The sequence below is a fragment of the Oxyura jamaicensis genome (genome assembly GCF_011077185.1).
Source record: "Oxyura jamaicensis isolate SHBP4307 breed ruddy duck chromosome 5 unlocalized genomic scaffold, BPBGC_Ojam_1.0 oxy5_random_OJ106518, whole genome shotgun sequence".
NCBI lineage: Eukaryota > Metazoa > Chordata > Aves > Anseriformes > Anatidae > Oxyura > Oxyura jamaicensis.
In genome coordinates, this window is record NW_023303969.1 from 108,166 (window position 1) to 125,386 (window position 17,221).

At 35.4% G+C, this 17,221-nt stretch overlaps 1 protein-coding gene across 1 annotated transcript in view; it reads right to left on the reverse strand.

Annotated features, from left to right (window-relative positions):
- Positions 1–665: 665 nt before the first annotated feature.
- Positions 666–17,221, reverse strand: part of LOC118157414 (adenylosuccinate synthetase isozyme 1 A) — a 28,637-nt gene continuing 12,081 nt past the window's right edge. The window contains exons 2-13 of the mRNA XM_035311724.1: positions 15,689–15,791; positions 14,190–14,252; positions 13,358–13,408; positions 12,962–13,028; positions 11,713–11,820; positions 11,278–11,359; positions 10,191–10,317; positions 8,817–8,971; positions 7,531–7,655; positions 5,383–5,480; positions 4,744–4,893; positions 666–3,922 (exon numbers count right to left, since the gene is read on the reverse strand). Of these exons, the coding sequence (XP_035167615.1) occupies positions 3,870–3,922; positions 4,744–4,893; positions 5,383–5,480; positions 7,531–7,655; positions 8,817–8,971; positions 10,191–10,317; positions 11,278–11,359; positions 11,713–11,820; positions 12,962–13,028; positions 13,358–13,408; positions 14,190–14,252; positions 15,689–15,791 (1,182 nt within the window). The 3' untranslated portion in view covers positions 666–3,869. The remainder of the gene's footprint in view (positions 3,923–4,743; positions 4,894–5,382; positions 5,481–7,530; positions 7,656–8,816; positions 8,972–10,190; positions 10,318–11,277; positions 11,360–11,712; positions 11,821–12,961; positions 13,029–13,357; positions 13,409–14,189; positions 14,253–15,688; positions 15,792–17,221) is intronic.

The following is a 17,221-nucleotide window of genomic DNA, read 5'->3' on the forward strand; positions in this document are numbered from 1 at the left end:
ACATTAGCTAATTAGCAGCACAGCTCTTTTACACCTCTTAGGCATTGCTGTGAATTTGTGCACCTGCTCTCGTTTGCTGGACAGGTCACTCACCTGAAGTTCAAGGCTTCTTCTAAAGTGCTTTTGAAATGGATGAGTAGAGTCATTCCTACCAAGGCTTCTGAAAAGCCTTCTGAAAAGCCCTAACAGGATTTGTTTGAAGCCCTTACACACTGTAGATTTGATATCTGCCATTCCTTTCTAGTACAGTGAATGTTGATGGAATTCACTTGAGTTATTCTGAGCCATCTGTTACAGAAAGAACATTTGTGCGTTTCCTAATCGATGCAGAAAGGAAATGTTTTTATTGTAAAACCATTCTTCATCCCTGTGAGATAACTGAAGAGGACTAACCTTGACCCTGCATCAGTAAAAGTGGATCACTGCCCAGTTTCTGAAAAGGAGTCTGATAAAGTTTATAGAACATGTAATTAATAAAAAAAAAATCCAAATACTGAGATGTTTTTCCTCATAGACTGAAAGAAAATATCCATTCTTTCAGTAGTGCTGCTAGTTATTTTCTAGAATCCATGAAATACTGAACCAGGTTTTTGTATGAAGTGCGTTTTATAAAAGTAAAAGGAGAGAGAGAGAGGGAGATAGAGAGAGAGAGAGAGCAAGCACTGTTACTTCAAATTGATTTTAATGTGTCTTCCAGGACAAAATAACAGGTGTGGATCCAAAATTCATCTGAAAAATCTGCATAGAGGGAAAGATGTAAGCATAGTTTGCACATTACTATGGAAATGCTTTTCTTTCCTTTTATAAAGTGCATCATGCCAGAACTGTCAGACCATAGAAAGCCAAATTAAAAATTACAAAAGCTTCAAAATCCTATACTGCACGTGTTAGAAGCACACACCTGACTAAGAAGGCCATGTTATAAGGGTAAGTGTGAGCAAATATGTCAACTATATTAATGTGCATGAGTGAATCAGTAGTTGCTGCTTTTTAAAAACTTTAATTTTTCCAACAAATTGTGTTGTTTTGGTAGACATTTACCCTTATTCTTCCATCACGATATCTAACAGGATGATGCATCAACCTATTTCAGTCATTATTACTGCATTTAGTTGGGGAGAAAGAAGAAGTCAAATTCATCACAGTGATTGTTATTAAAATGAAATTCCAAACAATCCAAAATAATCCAACAAATAATGGGAAACAGCCCGAATGAAAACAGCTTTACATTTAAAGAGTTCTAATCAAGCATTATGTCACTCAGTAGATTAGAGAGCTTTTCAATAAAAAACTGAACTTATTCACATCTAATTCAATGACAACACGTGAAATTCAGTAGGAGTAAAATTTCATTAAAAAAAATGCTATGAAATGAAATGCATGATATTTTTACTGCAAAAGAGTAAATCACAGGGTAATTGTCTACTGTATCAAGTCCATTGTCAACATCACTGTGTTTCTGAAGAAACCTCGAATGGAACTACAGGCAATGTACACCTAATGGAGACTTAATGGAAAAAAATACTGGAAAGTGAAAGATAAGGCAAACGAGAGTAATCTTGTGAAAATTAAGGTTAAAACTGTAGTTTTTTATTATTTATTTATTCTTTTTAATATGCCAAATACTTCCCTCAGATTGAATCCAGTTATTCAGTGCACCAAGTGGCTTCTTAGTTGTTGTGGACTTAGTCTATAAATCAAATAAAGCTTAAATGTAGTGTCCATCCCTAACACAAATACACCTGTGAAAATGAGGCCAAGAAAAGGAATATATCTAGACCATCCAGTAGGCCAATGTCACAAGGTTAAGCCACATGAAAACAAAATTTAATTACCGCATCTCCAAGCATCCTTATGCTTAAATTACCTCATATAAATGACATATATTTCACAGTGCTTGTACTAATTAGTACTTACCAAGCACCTTTCACAAGTGCTTTGCAAACATTAAAGAAGGTCACAAATCTCATTGCTCTTTCATAAGAGCACTCATTAATATGAAGGCTAGAGGTTCTTCACGTATTTTAGAGCAAGGACTACAGGACTTGTCCCACAGACATCTGAAACATAGTGTAAAATAGGTGAGGAAGTTTTCCTAATTGCCAATTTATAGATTGCAAAACGGTAATAGAAATTAAATGACTTGTCAAAGACCAACAAAGGAATTGGGGCTGAATTATGGATTCACAACTTTGGGATCTTTTTATTAGATGTTAAGCATTTGATTAAGGCATGAAGCCATAGTCTGTGGTGACCTGGGTAGGACAAGACGGTACTGCAGTGAGAAGGTGTAAAAATTCTGCCCTACCAGCAGCAACACATCTGTAAAGAGTTAAAATAAGCGCATGCTATGTGCTTACACTGGTACTTTTGCAATTGTTTCTTAACACAAATGGATTTGAACATGAGCTACACAAGATAGGTTTTTGTTTCTCCCCTTCTCTGATGCAAAGAATGTTATTGTCTTGTATCCTTTGAGTTACTATCACAGAAAAGGGATTATTTTCACACATTACATAATGACATTACTGGTTGTGATGCCTTTTTCCACAGCCTCAGGGAATGATATAAAAATATTTTTATAGCTCTCTGAGACATATATAGAAAAGAAACAACTACTCTGAAAATTCCAGTTTTGGAATAACTCAGCTTCTAGCGTATTCTTTTTCCTCTACAAGAGGTAGGTCTTTTTTTGAGAGCTCTTGCAATATAGCCATTATAGAAGTTCCACAAAGAAATCCAACCTTCTTGAAGATTCTGGGGACTTCTCCACGGCTTCTACATGTCTGAACCCTGGCTGCCATATGTCATCCCCTTCTATTATTAGGTATTACATTTTGCTGAGGAAGGTCAATATGTGTGAGGGGTGTAAATACTGCAGCAGTCATCATTAAGTCATGCATTGATTTATTCTTGGAAACATTGGAGCTGTGGAAGCAAGTGTGCCATACAGAGCCGCAAGTCCCAAGTTCCTCAACAGATAACTCCAGTAAAACTTTGGAAATGACAATCACTGCATTAGCAGGAAGAAATATCTCAGGTTCACTGAGAAAACACGTGTTGTTTTGGCTCCACTCTCCCCATGTGTTCTGTACCCTGAGGACCTTTCCTCCATCTTCATTCACTCCTTACCTACTGCATAAAATGAAGACTGCACATCTGACAGTCTCCACAGGGACTGCCTGTTAGTACACAGGGTATTTGAAAGAATTATTAGGTCAACTTTCTCCAGCTTGGCCCCTCTGCAGATGTCACTTCAGGTACTTGAATAGGCTCTGTGATAAAAATACTTTAGCTTCTCTCCATACATTTTAGTGGGCTATTAAAAAAATAGTTATATAAAAATTATAGATAATTGTATTTGCTTTGCTTTGTGCAGTCAAAAATACCTACCTAACTTTACTGTATTTTATAAATTGAAAATCTATATAATCCTACACTCTAAGTACACAGTGTCTCTTTTATTACTGCCAATCTAAAGACACAGACTTTAAACACCTGAAGAATAAATGCAATCTTTACAATTCTAAAGTCACCCAGTAACTGCTGGAAAAGGCTTAATACCAGCTTCAGCAAGAAGGAATAACTCTGGATGTCTTTCAAATAGTAACATGGCTCAAATTAAAATATATATTTTCCTTATTTTGTTATGCACTTTTTTTTGATGATGGCCACCAAGTAGATTTTACAGTGAACGTACTGAGACATTTAAGATAAATAAAATGATACAATGCAGAATACGTATTTTGTTTCTATTCCATTCCTAGAAGAACATGTTGGTTTTACACAGCGTCTCCATTTGAAGAAGCAGCAGTAAGGAACAGATGAACGCTGAACTGTGCTTCTCATCACTGAAGTTCTTCCTTTGTTTAAAACAGCTGGATCATTGACTCTCTTGATTTTCCAACTCCGACCCATTTGACTAGGGAGGAAAAAAACATCTATTAGAAGAATTACTGAGAGTAAATACAATGAATGAATGGTAATTTTTTTTTTATTATGCTTCAAAACAAAATAGCCAACTCTGTGCTGAAACACATTGCTAGGAAGTTTTACCATCCAAAAATCACTTTACTTCTGTTGAATTACCAGACTAGATGCACAACATACTGTATTCAGAATGCACAAAATAATTAAAACATTGAAGATGGAAGACCTAAGAGAAGGTCCAGCCTGTTTGTTGCAGGTTTAACTCTCATTATCTTGAGTGATACAATGTATAGCTAAACACCTGTTAAGATTCTAATTTTCCCAAGTGGAAGAATTGGGCTAAATAGTCATGTACCCATTACGCATTTATCTCCTTACACTGAGAAGTGTGGAAGACGGACAAAAATTAAAAGTAGAGAGGTCTACGTTCAAACAGCGATGCAGTGCAGGAAGCAAAAGGAAGACTAGTAAAGGAAGCACATTAGACTAACTACGCACTGAAGCATGGTGCAGAGATTCCTAAGTTTTCCCTGTCAGAAGGCAGCAGTTTGCCAAGAACAATGCGTTCATCTTTCCTCTGCTTAAATTCTTGTCAGCAGCACCTTGGAGTTGTTTGCAGCACTGCAGCCTGCAGAACATCACCCTTTGTACCTTCTTGGCAAGGTGTCATTTACCATCATCAGCCCAACCACGGACACTTCCATTACCTCTTGCCCAAATCAGGCCACTCCCTGACTAATGAATTGAGTGCATTGACATAGTTTTTTCTGTGTACTGTGGCATCCTCACGTGTACGTCTGCAGAAAGATTTACCTGGCACTCCAACATGGTTTTCCACACATCGGATGTAATTCTGGGCCTTGGGTGGGAGGTCCTCCCATTTTCGTGCACCAGTTGTGTCAGTCTTCCACCCAGGCATTGTTTCGTACTCTACTTCCACCTTCTGTAATATCTCTTGATTAGCTGTGAGAGAACAATTTTCAGCACAGTTGAGTTTAGCTACTCCACCTTAACAGAGCACACCTATGGTTCTTGACCAACAAGATTTTTTGACAACATTTAAAAATAGATAAATGAAAATAAACAAACAAAAACTCATGGGATTTTTACTGGTTGGTTAGTTAAATCATTCTTAATTTAGATTAATTTCTGTTAGTTGGGAAGATAACTTTGATTCAAGAGGACCCAGTAATCCAGTTTCCTCTTGTCAAAACCTTAAGATGTCCTCTATGTTGTCAGTAAACTACAGCAGTAATCTTGAGAAAAAAATTTATTCAAAGTTTTGTTCCCATTTTGGTTCAGATTTGCGCACACACAAGTAATACAATTTCTACAACAAGGTCTAGCAATAAAGAAATCAAGCCTGACTTCAAGAAGCAGATGGTCTTTCCCAACATATGCAACTTAACAGGCAGGAAAGAGAAAAATGAACATAGACATTTAATAACATACCTGGAAAATATGGAATTCTTTTTCCACCCAATTTGTAAGCAACACCAATTTTAATCTCATCGAGGACATCAAGAATATCCAGCTTTGTTAAGGCCAAGCTGCACAGAAAAACATTGGTTAGAGTCATACACATGATGAATATTTCAGTCATCTTCCTCTTCAATACCTTCTGCCCTTTTTTGTTTGTTTGTTTGTTTCCCCCCAGCTCTGTATTCAGAGATCCAACTCAGACAACCCAGTAGCAGAAAATACACAAATATGAACATTGTTAATTGAATTCATGCCTCTGGCTGAATACATGACTGAGTTACTAAGATGCATTTCCAAATGCTTGGCTGCTCATACAGGTGCACAGTTTTCAGTTGAGTGCATTAAAATGCCAATTGACTGTGTAGAAGTGCTAGTTACTGGATTTTTGGGTGTGTACATTGGCACGTCACTTTACGTCACCAATAGTAATTAATTCTGTTATTCTTCCCAATTCACAACAACTATAAGACAAGCTTATTTACTAAATTACACTTTTAAAACAGACTTCACATGGTTTTAGATGCCAGATTATGCTTGTATTCAGTACAGTCGGGAAGATCTCAGTCTGACTTCCAGTACTCTGTCTGAGCTATCAGTGTCATCAGTTTAATGAACCTCTTCCATCTTTTGAATGAGCGTATTGGAAGACAAAAATGGAACCTCCAGAAGACATCATAGCAGTCACTGATCAGAATAAAACTGCATTTTAAAACTAGTCAAATCCTCTAGAAAGAATATGCCAGGCCTTGACTGATCATGAATAGAGAAGGATTTGGCCAAATTTATGCACATATAGCCCATGTTGTATGTGCCCAGTAAGTATTTGCTGAATGTAATGATTAAACAAGACCAACTTTGGGGAAAGAACCAACACAGAGTCAGTTCTTCAGCTTTTTTTTTTTTTTTTCCAAGATTTTGTCTCCCCTGTTTTTAAGTGTCAGAGTTACCAGACATAACAGTTTTGTTGATGTAAGTGAAGTAATTGTACAGAACTGAAATGAAAGGAAATATTTTCCTAAGAAATATTCCAACATAAACCAGAGCTGTTTTAACAAAAAGAAAAATATAAATTCAAGCAAAAAAAGGGATTTAAAAAACCCTTCTGATAAATTAATAAACAAAGATCATTATACGTATTGTTTCATTGCAGCACTAGCAGCATAAACAATACCAGTTAAGTCTCAGATTATAAAATACTGAAATGCCCGAAGTAACATATCTGCATACATGAAAATTTGCCTGAATGCAAAGAGTAAGTCTACACCTTATATGAACACAACTGTAATGCAACTTCTTCTGAAAATACAGATTGATAATCAGTTTTAAATTAAAATGGTTCAGTCTTAAATTAAAATGGTTCACTATAGTTAGCAGCATTTGCCATAAGCTAGCCTGATGGCATTATGGTCTAGACCAATTCCTTTAAACAGCCACTTTTCCTTTAAAACATCAATTCAAATTATTTTATAATTGAAAATATATTTCGTCAACCAAATAAGTCACTCAGTCCCAATTAAAATAAAAGCTCAGACCATTAAAAGCAGTATTTATAATACAATACGAGAACACATCTTTCTCAGTAAATGAACCTGTCTGAGCTGTGCCAGCTACTGTACACTGTGTGATCCCACCTATTTTACTTAAAGAGGTAATTTGTCTGAATGATGGAGAATGGGTCGTACAAGTCTGATCCACTAGAGCCAACCAAAACTCAAAACCTTTTTTTTTTTTAAATAAGTCAAAAAGAAAGCACTGGATCAAGAATACTAGAGCAAACAATTTGTGCAAAAACTGTTGTATCAATCCAAACTACACTGGTCATCTGATGTAAGCAAAGTGAAAACATGTATGAAAAAAATCATGTTCATTATAATGCAAAATCACTCAATTTGAAAAAAAAAATCTAAGGAGATAAAATTATTATTAGCATAAAGATGATTTTCAGTTGCCCACTGACAATTATTATATCATTAAGACAATTTTCAGTTGCCCGCTGTGAATTATTTAATTGCTTAAAATGTAACACTTTACTGACTTATATTAATGTTACCTACATATTTATTCTGCGAAGCACAAAATAATCACTTCCAAATGTAGCGCAAAATCTGTGATGCTTACGCAGTGAATCCGTTGATCATATGAGCATATTTCAAAATGACAAGATCTAACCAGCCACAGCGTCTCTTTCTGCCTGTTGTTACTCCCCATTCGTGGCCACGGGACTGTAAAAGATCTCCAATTTCCTACAAGAAGACAGAAAGAATGATGATGGTATTTTACTGAAGAACAGCAAGGAAAGAAAATATAAACAAATACAGCGAGAAAAGAAAATATAAACAAATACAGGCAGATAGCAAGAAAAATGCAGTTGTTAAATCCCAAGGCTTTTGTGTGTGTGTGTGTGTGTAAAAACAAAAGAATATAAAAAATGAAATAAAAGTTTTCTTAGAATGTGACTTAGTTGGAGAGTAAAGCCCCTCAAACACAACATGTTTATATTTCCATCACTAGCATTTCCAATATATTTATTTAATATAACTATTTTTTTCTTTTATGAGCTTGCATTTACATTCTCAGTCTTGTCTTTCGGCATCTATTTTTTTCAGAGGCAAGACCGTACATGTTTAGGACAGACCAGTGCTTGTACAATGTCTAGGATAACAGATGCTTTGTTCATGCCTAGTGCTCCTAGGTTCTACCGCAATATGAGAACGTCAACTGTTCCGTTTGGGTTGGCAATTTTTACAACATGGAAAAAAAAATTAAGAAAACTTCACATTAATGATCTATAAAACTAAAGGATACCATCAATTCATTTGCAGCCATTAGAGAATGGATTTTAGTGACTACAACCTTAAATCAAATTCAGATCACTGACCTGGAGAATGCTGTGTATATGGCTCTAATCAATATCCTGAGCTTTCTGGTTTCATGATAATGAAAATATAATAGAGAGTTTAAAAGAATCAAAATCTGTCCCCCTCTTTTTATTGATGAATTTGTGCATGACTGGCTGACACACACCAAAATTATTCAGTAAATCATATGGAACAAAGGCTGTTAAGCTCATAAATTCTATCTTGTAATTTAAGCTTTCCTGAGATGCACTGACAGCTCCAGTGTACAACAAACCCACTGAAACGCACCTAACTAGACTACATAAAATGATGAAATCTGTTTTCATATCGTTCACTGCAACAGAACTGTCACTGCAAAATAACGTCACCACAGTTGTGTTTCTCTCCTCTGAAGAAAAATACCTGAAGTTTATCAGGCAACTCCTGTCTTCATGATTGCAACAGCCTAGCATTGTTACAGAGCTTATTTATTTGGCAGTATACCCTTACCCCTTGAACTTATTTCTTGGCAACTGTATATATTACATTCTGTAACAGTAAACCTACATTAATCTGCTCAGTGGGGAAGGCTCCAATTCCCACCCGAGTAGTATACGCCTTCACCACGCCATACACATCACCAACGTGCTGGGGGGGAATGCCAAGTCCAGTGCATACACCACCTACAGTGCAGTTCGATGAAGTCACGAAAGGATACGTGCCTGTCAGAAAAACAGAAACAGCACAGTCCTGTTTCAGCAATGAAAAGAAACTAAGACTGACATGCCTTTCTGAGAAGGTTTTCCTTTCAAGGAGGTTTTCATCTGTATATTTGGCTTTAAAGCTGAACTCAAAAGTAGTCAAAGGGGAGGGTAAATCCCTTACTACTTGCCCCCATTTTGCCCTAAGAGAACAAATTAAGCTGTTCTTTCCGAAGTTGCTTCCTCCTATAGTGAATGATATGTATTTAGATTTCTAAGGCTCCACATACAACCCCCTCCCCCCCCGATGTATGACTTTTTCCAGTCAAATAGCGGACTTTTCCTGGCATTTTTGTATGAACATGTTATTACTGATCAAGAACTTCAGCCAAATTAGAAAATGTACTACTTTCTTACACATGAGGAGGTATCAAGTATGTGTGATCTGTTCCAATGCACAAGATATTCTGCATTCATCCTTCACAGCTCTCATTGAGGACTGCTCACAAGGGAGAAATTTAAAAGCATCTCAGTACTACTTCCATCAGACACTCGATCTATTACAGGACGCTGTTGCTGTGTAAAGCTCTTTTTTTTTTTCACTGCCCTATGTATCACAGAAAGTATTTCTGCAACATCCACAGACAGCCTGGTGTAAAGGTCACAATCTGACATTCCCAGTGCCCTACACAAGTAGCTCTGTTTATCTGCTGCAAAATTTTCTACACCTTAGGAGGGAAGTCATGATCTACACACTGTGACTTTGGATCAGAGCATCTCTCCAGCTCTTTGTTTCTCCTCCGTGGAGACTTAAGTGGTTTAATTAGACTTCTGGTAAGAGAGCAGAGCAGAGATTAACTGAAGAAACTAGGCTTACAGGTTATCTGCACTGGTTTAATCCTCTCTCCACAGCAAAGGAATTACTCTCAGCAGCTCTGCAGTGGGCTAGCTGTATGGCATGGTGCACAACCATTTAGAAGTGATAAAGCAAGAATATCTAAGAGTGAAATTTCAACTCCGCTGGAATAAAACTTCAGTAAAAATCAATATTTAAACCGTCGGCATTTAATCCTATTAATGATACAATCTTGGTCTTACTGTGTTTTACTTTTGGGAGATCTGATCCTATTAAAGATTATTTTGTGTCTCTACTTTCCTACTGTTTACGAAGAAGATATAAACACAAATCAAAATAAAACTAGACTCTTAGGAGTTAAATCGAGTTTACAATTTAACTTACCAAAGTCAATATCAAGTAGTGCTGCATTGGCTCCTTCAACAAGGATCTTCTTTGGGGAGCCATGAAGAGCTTCATACATAAAATATACACCATCTCGAACCATCGGTCTTATTTTTTCAGCATATCCCTGCAAATTTGAGTGTAAATGTCAACTTTCCCATATAATACTACCTGAATGGCTGGAAGGAACATTGTGATTGCTTTTGAAAGACAAAACATACAGATAAATCCTAATATACCAGCTTCACTAACTGTATTTTATCTGAAAATTTCAAAGATTAGCTTATAGTATACTAAAAACAAATTAATATATTGAACCAGTCATGCAAGAAAACACAGTTTGTTCTGGCATTGGAATGCCATAATTTCTACACCATTTCTGTTCACAGAGATGATGTATACCTACCTCATTTTGTTGATGGACTAGACACACTGATTAATAATAGAGACTGGGACTTAGAAATAGTTCAAGCTCCAGAGGAAAAACAGTACAAAACAAAACACTTCCCATGAATATTAAAAAAAATATCTTTAAAGGAATGGTATTAGCTCTGAACAAGTACCAGACAAAACCTGGGGATGTTAAGAGATATTCTTTCGGTATCTTTTTCTTACATATCTGAAGATGTATTAGCAGTGGCTCTTCTGAATTAATAAGAAAAATGCATTTTTATAAATAACACCAGGATCTTGAAACTCAGCTTCCACAAGCAATTCTTCAGTAAGTATGGAAGTCTTTCAGGTAGCCTACATCAGTCTGCATTTGCTTGACTACTTTAACACAACACAGTTATTGGAGTTTAAAAAGAAAAACATTGTATGGGAATAATAATTACATCCACTATAAAATGTATTTTAATTTCCACAACAGAAGAACATTCTATTACAAAACAGTTACTTCCACTAAAAAAGTTTTATAATGACAACATATATTTCCTTAACATATACACTTGTCATTTAAATTAATTAGTTTAACAGTAATAATAATTCACTGAATAATAATTAGTTCTTTTCTAATTTCAATTTAGAATATTTTTTTCTACAGTTTCACTCAAAACTGAACAAATATTAGGTGCTATATTCTTACCTTTAGCTTTTTCAGTTGTCCTTCTATATCTATTTCCAATGTTGGAAACATTGACTTGTATTGTTGTGCCAGATTTTTAAATCTGTAAAATATTTAAAATTGTATCTATGAAGAGCAGTCTTTAAGTTACTGTTCATAGACCCTTTGTCAAGATGTGAGTTTATATTATACACTGTATACATTGGCAATTATATAGAGAAAATACACAGAACTTTGATACCTCAACCAGTGCATTTCCCAACATATAAAACTATAATTTAAATGACAAAAAACTCAGAGAAGTATAGAAAATACACACACATTCTTTCCAGTTTCTTCCTCTTCTAGACAATTTATATACAAAATTCAGACACTTTTATAAACAGCTCCTTAAAAGTAAACCTGCCTGCCAAAATATATGACTAACATAATATTTAGAAATGAAAATAGTTGTACCTTGAAGAAAATTCATCAAAGTCAGAAAGGAGGTCACAAATTCGAAGACCTGTTCGTGCAGCTTTGGAAGAATATGTTGGTCCAATCCCCTTCTTTGTTGTGCCAATACTAGTTGAAAAAAAAAACAAAAACAAAACCAAAAACCTAACATGTATTAACATATGCAAAAATATTTTTATGCTAATTAATTTGTTAAAGCTCTTCAGTGTGCTATATACTGGGCAGAAGTTCTGAGACAAAAAAACAATCAGAAACATTCTGTAATAGTCAGTATAAAGCAACTTTCACGCTTCAGTGAATTTACATAAATATTGCCAATATTAATGGTATGCAGAAAATCATTAAGCCTTGGGTCTGGCTGAAACAAGCTGAGTCTAGAGTGTGTGTGTATATACAGATTTTAACAAAGCAAGAATGGTTACTAGGCTATCCTGTAGTACTACTAAGTCCCTTCCTAAAAAGGAAAGAAAACAAATGTCATTGTCACAGCTGCAGCACAGACTATATTGTAAACAACCAGTTTGTGAGCGATTAAACTTGTTTCCTATGGCTTTGATTCCAATAGTCTTTTTGAGTAAAACTCCATCCAAATCATTATTTATACCATGCATATCCCTGTGAACTCTTGTTACAGCCTTTACCTTGATGAGGACAAAAATGAAGCTGCTTTCCTATCTGCATGCCTATTTTCAAGTGTATTTTAGAAACATAGTAATTTTGAGACCTCTGTATGTTATGATTGGCTGAAATTGTCCAATGGGATCAACATTAATAGGAGACTAACAGGCAGAAAAATAGTGTGTTCACATAAACCTTTGTTCTTTCAGAAACAAGAATAATGAATTATGAATAGTTACATACTGTGTAAGGTTAAAATAGAAACATCTCCACAAAGTATAACTGAATATACAGTAAACAATTACCAGTGTGTAATCTAATCTTGCCAACACTTCAGACCTTATTCAAAAAGCATCACTAGTTGATATTAAAGAGGATTGGAAGCATCACTTTAACACAAATGAGATTAGAGGATTTGTTAGGAATTCGAAAATGTCTTTATATGTTGTAGAGAACTAGGAAATTGAAGTAAGAATTTTTATCCTCAGTAATACCTCAGAATTCATACGTTAAAATAAGTAGGGACAGAATATAGTCAAAATTAATAAAATCAGCAAGGCTCTTTATAGATATATTGCTTTTCTGTTTTCCAAATTATTAATAATGATATGAAGGTACTGAAAATATTTACTTTTTTCCTTCTTGTGCTTGACGTTGCACTTCCTGGAGCCCATCTACTGCCTGGTGAAAGTCAAACACTGCAATGGAAAACCAAACAGACATAACTGCAGACCAAAGGAGAAAAACATTCTTTAAATCACAGACATCTATAATTTCAGAACTAATTTTGTTTTCAATTTGTTATTAACAATAGTTCAAGGACTTCTAATGTGAAAACAAAGCCAGTACTATGAAAACATGTGAAGCATCATTCTTTAGTAGGTACAAATTCTGTTATATTTCAGATGCATAACAGAATGAAGACGTATTAGATGAAATGCATGCCTGCTTTGTAGAATAATAATATAATTCCACCATAACTCTAAAATGGTTGCTTAGCTTTCTTTACCCTTCAATCATCACTTACCTATATGTGCTCTGTCTGATATAATCAGTCTTTTCTCCCAGTCTTTTAAACCTGTAAAAAAAAAAAAAAGTATATAAAAAAACTAAGTAGGATTTCAGATGCACAGATTGGTCAAACTTGGAGATTTACTTTGAGTTTTTCCTCTACCTATTTTCTTAGTTTAATTAGGTTCTCAAGAATACTGTAGACAAAATTAATAAAACATAAGTGACTCTCAAATTTTTGGTAACAAGCTTTACATTTTCTTTTTTCAGTTTTCCCATGCTGGTATGGACTAAGCTATTTGTTCTTCTTGAACACCAGAATGCTATGGCTTAAACACATTTCTTGAAAATATTAATCTAGTATATAAGGAAATAAGATCCTCGTTTAACTTGCTATATGCAACTTGCAAACTCCATTTGTGCCTAGAAAATAGAGAGTTTACATAAAGAATCATAGATCAATTTAAAATGGAAGAGACCTCAGAAGGTCATCTGCTCCAAACCCTTGCTCAAAGCAGGACTTTGTATTCACCTGGGGAAACAGGGACGAAGAAACTCTTGGTTAAATCATTACCCTTTGAGGTAAAATGAAGCTTTGCAACACACTTAAGGATTTTATTTTCTATCTGATATAGTTTAAAATGTCACATATCGCTATGAAAACACATGAAAATATTACTTTTGAAAATCTCTTTGAAGACTATAACACAATTTTTAATACTGTTCTCTTCATTATTTAAAATCCAGAATGTTATCGCGGTGAATATTTATGGTTATAAGCCAAGGCTTAATAAAAAACCTCAACTTGGCTGACAATGTCAGGCAAGGTTAAATTACTTGATACAAACCTTTCTTCTCATTCTTTTCAGCTTCTTCAAATAGGCCTGGTAAATGTATAACCACTCCATTACCTTTGGGAACACAAAAGATTTATTTTAAAGCAAGCAATAAAATGCTCATTCTTAGATGCAAGGCATGCAAATACTCGATGTCTGAAATTTTATTTAAAAAAGACGACTAAGTTTCTCACATTTCTCACTATGTGATCTTGAGCAATTTTTTTTTTTTGATAAATCTTCACTTTGGGTAAGCAGCTGCAAGTCTGCTAAGATCAGAAAGAACAGAACTTGCTGATTTCAAGTTTGAACATAGGGCCTGATCCGAAGTCAGCTGACTTAAGCAGATTCTTTTCATTGTTTGTGGTGGACTCTGAACAAGGAATTCAGTTGCCATTGTTCACTGCTGAAAGCTCAAAGAAGTCTGCAGCCTTATAATACTGACAAGTCTGTGTGACAGTATTTAAATTTTCCTCAGTATTCATGTATTTATCTCAAACCCAGCTCAAACCAGAGCTGTAATACATTAGCAATGCCTTCTTCCCTACTATTGAGCTACAATTTAAGATCCACAAGCGATACAGAACTGATGAGATGTGGAGGATTAATGATGTAGTGGGCTGAAAACAGCTGCTACTTCCTTCTTGGGAACAGAAATATCTGCAAACAGTCTCTGCCTAAATTTAGGGTAACTTAGTTACACTCTTTACTACTTGACAAGAGAGTAAATTGGAAAGCCAAATAGTATGCCATACTTAGCAGAATGAAAAAAAAAAACCAAACAAGTTTCATATATTTCCAACATCCATTTGGAAATTATCAAATGGAACAAAACAAATTACAGATCTGTGACTCACAGAAATACACTCATTTACTCATTTCTTGCACATTTTGTATGCATTTTTTCTTTTGGAAAGGATCATAATTTTGGATAAGTCTAGGCTTTCAGTTTGCCTATCACTTAAATATGAGGTAAATGCCCAGTAAGCAAAACAAACTTTTTAGTGATGCTATTTGCATCAAATATCATTACAGTGAAATGTAACATCAGCTTAAACAGTTTGCAATGTGAACCAAATATATGTATATAAATAATCTTTTTTCAACCTTCCAAGGAGAACCCTGTATCTTGGGGCTTATTTCTAAAATGTCAACAAGCGGATGCCAGGGATACATAATATTTATTTAGCCTATTTAGTTGTTTTCTGTGTTCTCAAAGTGTAGCATTTACATTTCTGGAATTATGACAGGAAAAAAGAAGTAGAGGACAGGATCCAAGCTTATAACAAAGTATAAGAAAGGACAACATGATGGAAAGAGGGGGATCCTTAGCTTGTTTTCTAGCAGCAGACAATGTAGAATTACTTTATATTAAAGCAGCAGTGAAATGAAAAGTCAAACAACTGAAGCTAAAGTGAATTCTGTTTTTCTTTGCTTGTTACTATAAACTGTGGTTGTAGCTAGCTGCCCTGAAGTATTACTTCATTAAGTAAGTTCCAAATTTGTCTTACCAATAAAAGAAATTGCCTTTGGATTAATGATGCCGCTAGGAAACAGGTGGAAATCATATTCTTTCCCATCAACAACCACAGTATGACCTGCGTTATTACCACCCTGCAACAGAAAGAAAGACAAGGTTAGTTACCCTCTATCTTCACTCTAAATGCACTTTATTTATGTGTTTATGTCTTAGGTCACTGTTTTCTCCACCTTATAGTTTCTTGAGATACTGGAGTACTGTAAAAAGGGCTCAGACAGGAGAATTATGAAGCCAAAAGATTTCTGGCATACCCACACAAACCCACCCTTTTCCGCGCCTGGTCATCTCTTTGGGGTTAAGCCTACATCTCCCAGGATTTCCTTTTGAATGGAAGCTCTTCTTGCCCGCTAACAAAAAAAAGCAGCTGCCACTTCTCTAGGTGCTCAAGATGGAAAAAGTAGGGAATGTGTAGTCTTTGTAGCTTCACAGAGTATCCCTGGCATCCCGCTAAACACCATCACCTCACCTTTACAGAGCCTGCTGCAATTCTTAGCTTGGATGATCATCTACCACACCTTGGAGTGGAGCTGTTATTTTCTCAAGAAACAGATTTTTACCAGTAAGGCTTTAAAAGATGGTGGTAAGACACCACAGACTTGGGAAGAAGTAAATAAATCAAGGTCATGCCTTGATTGAAACTGAAACAGCAAAGAACTTTACAAATTAAACATCCTGTTTTCTCAGTAGACATAATGCCTGCTGCTGTTTTGACAGTGATGTAGCTTTTTCTTCTACTGATAAGGCTGGGAAACCCGACTGCTTGTCTGCTCTGGTGCTACAGGACTTCCTTCTATTTTCTAAAATGATTACAAATTTTAGTGGATTTGATATGAGGTCTGAATGATGTGGAAGTATCTGAAATGAGGGCATCTACTAGAAGGAGAACTGATGCTGTTCCTGGTAATTTGCAAATAATAAAGAGTGTTGGCTGAATGACTGGGAATGATACATGAAAGCTCTGTGAGAAGGGACAGTCATTTATAACAATTAATAACATAACATTCATCCAGAGTTTCATTTACTCATTTGCCCATTTGCTTGCACGTAGCGTACAGGAAAATAGCAACTAACATTCCTTACAAGATGTGGGTATATGCTGAAACAATACTAAAAAAAAAAAGAAAAAAGAAATGGGTTATAAAAAAAAAAAAAAAAAAAAAAACTTTTAAAGAAGTATGTATGGAGAAAAACATTAAAAAGAAATAGTGCCTTTACATATGACAAAAGTAATTCTCATGTTTTGGAAGATGCGAGGTCAACAGTAAAGTTTAAAAATATACCGTACCAAGGGACAGCACAAATTTCATTTGATTTAGCAAACATCTGGGTAGGTCACCCTTTGGCTGGGAAGGACTTTAAAGTCTCTTGCTAATGCAGGGTTATAACTTGTCCGGAGAATCCTGAAGAGAGCAGAACCTTCCGAAGTATTTACCTTGCCCATCAGATATAATAGGCCAGCCATAGGAACCTGAATCCAGTCAAAGGTATTGAGTTAACTAGCAGG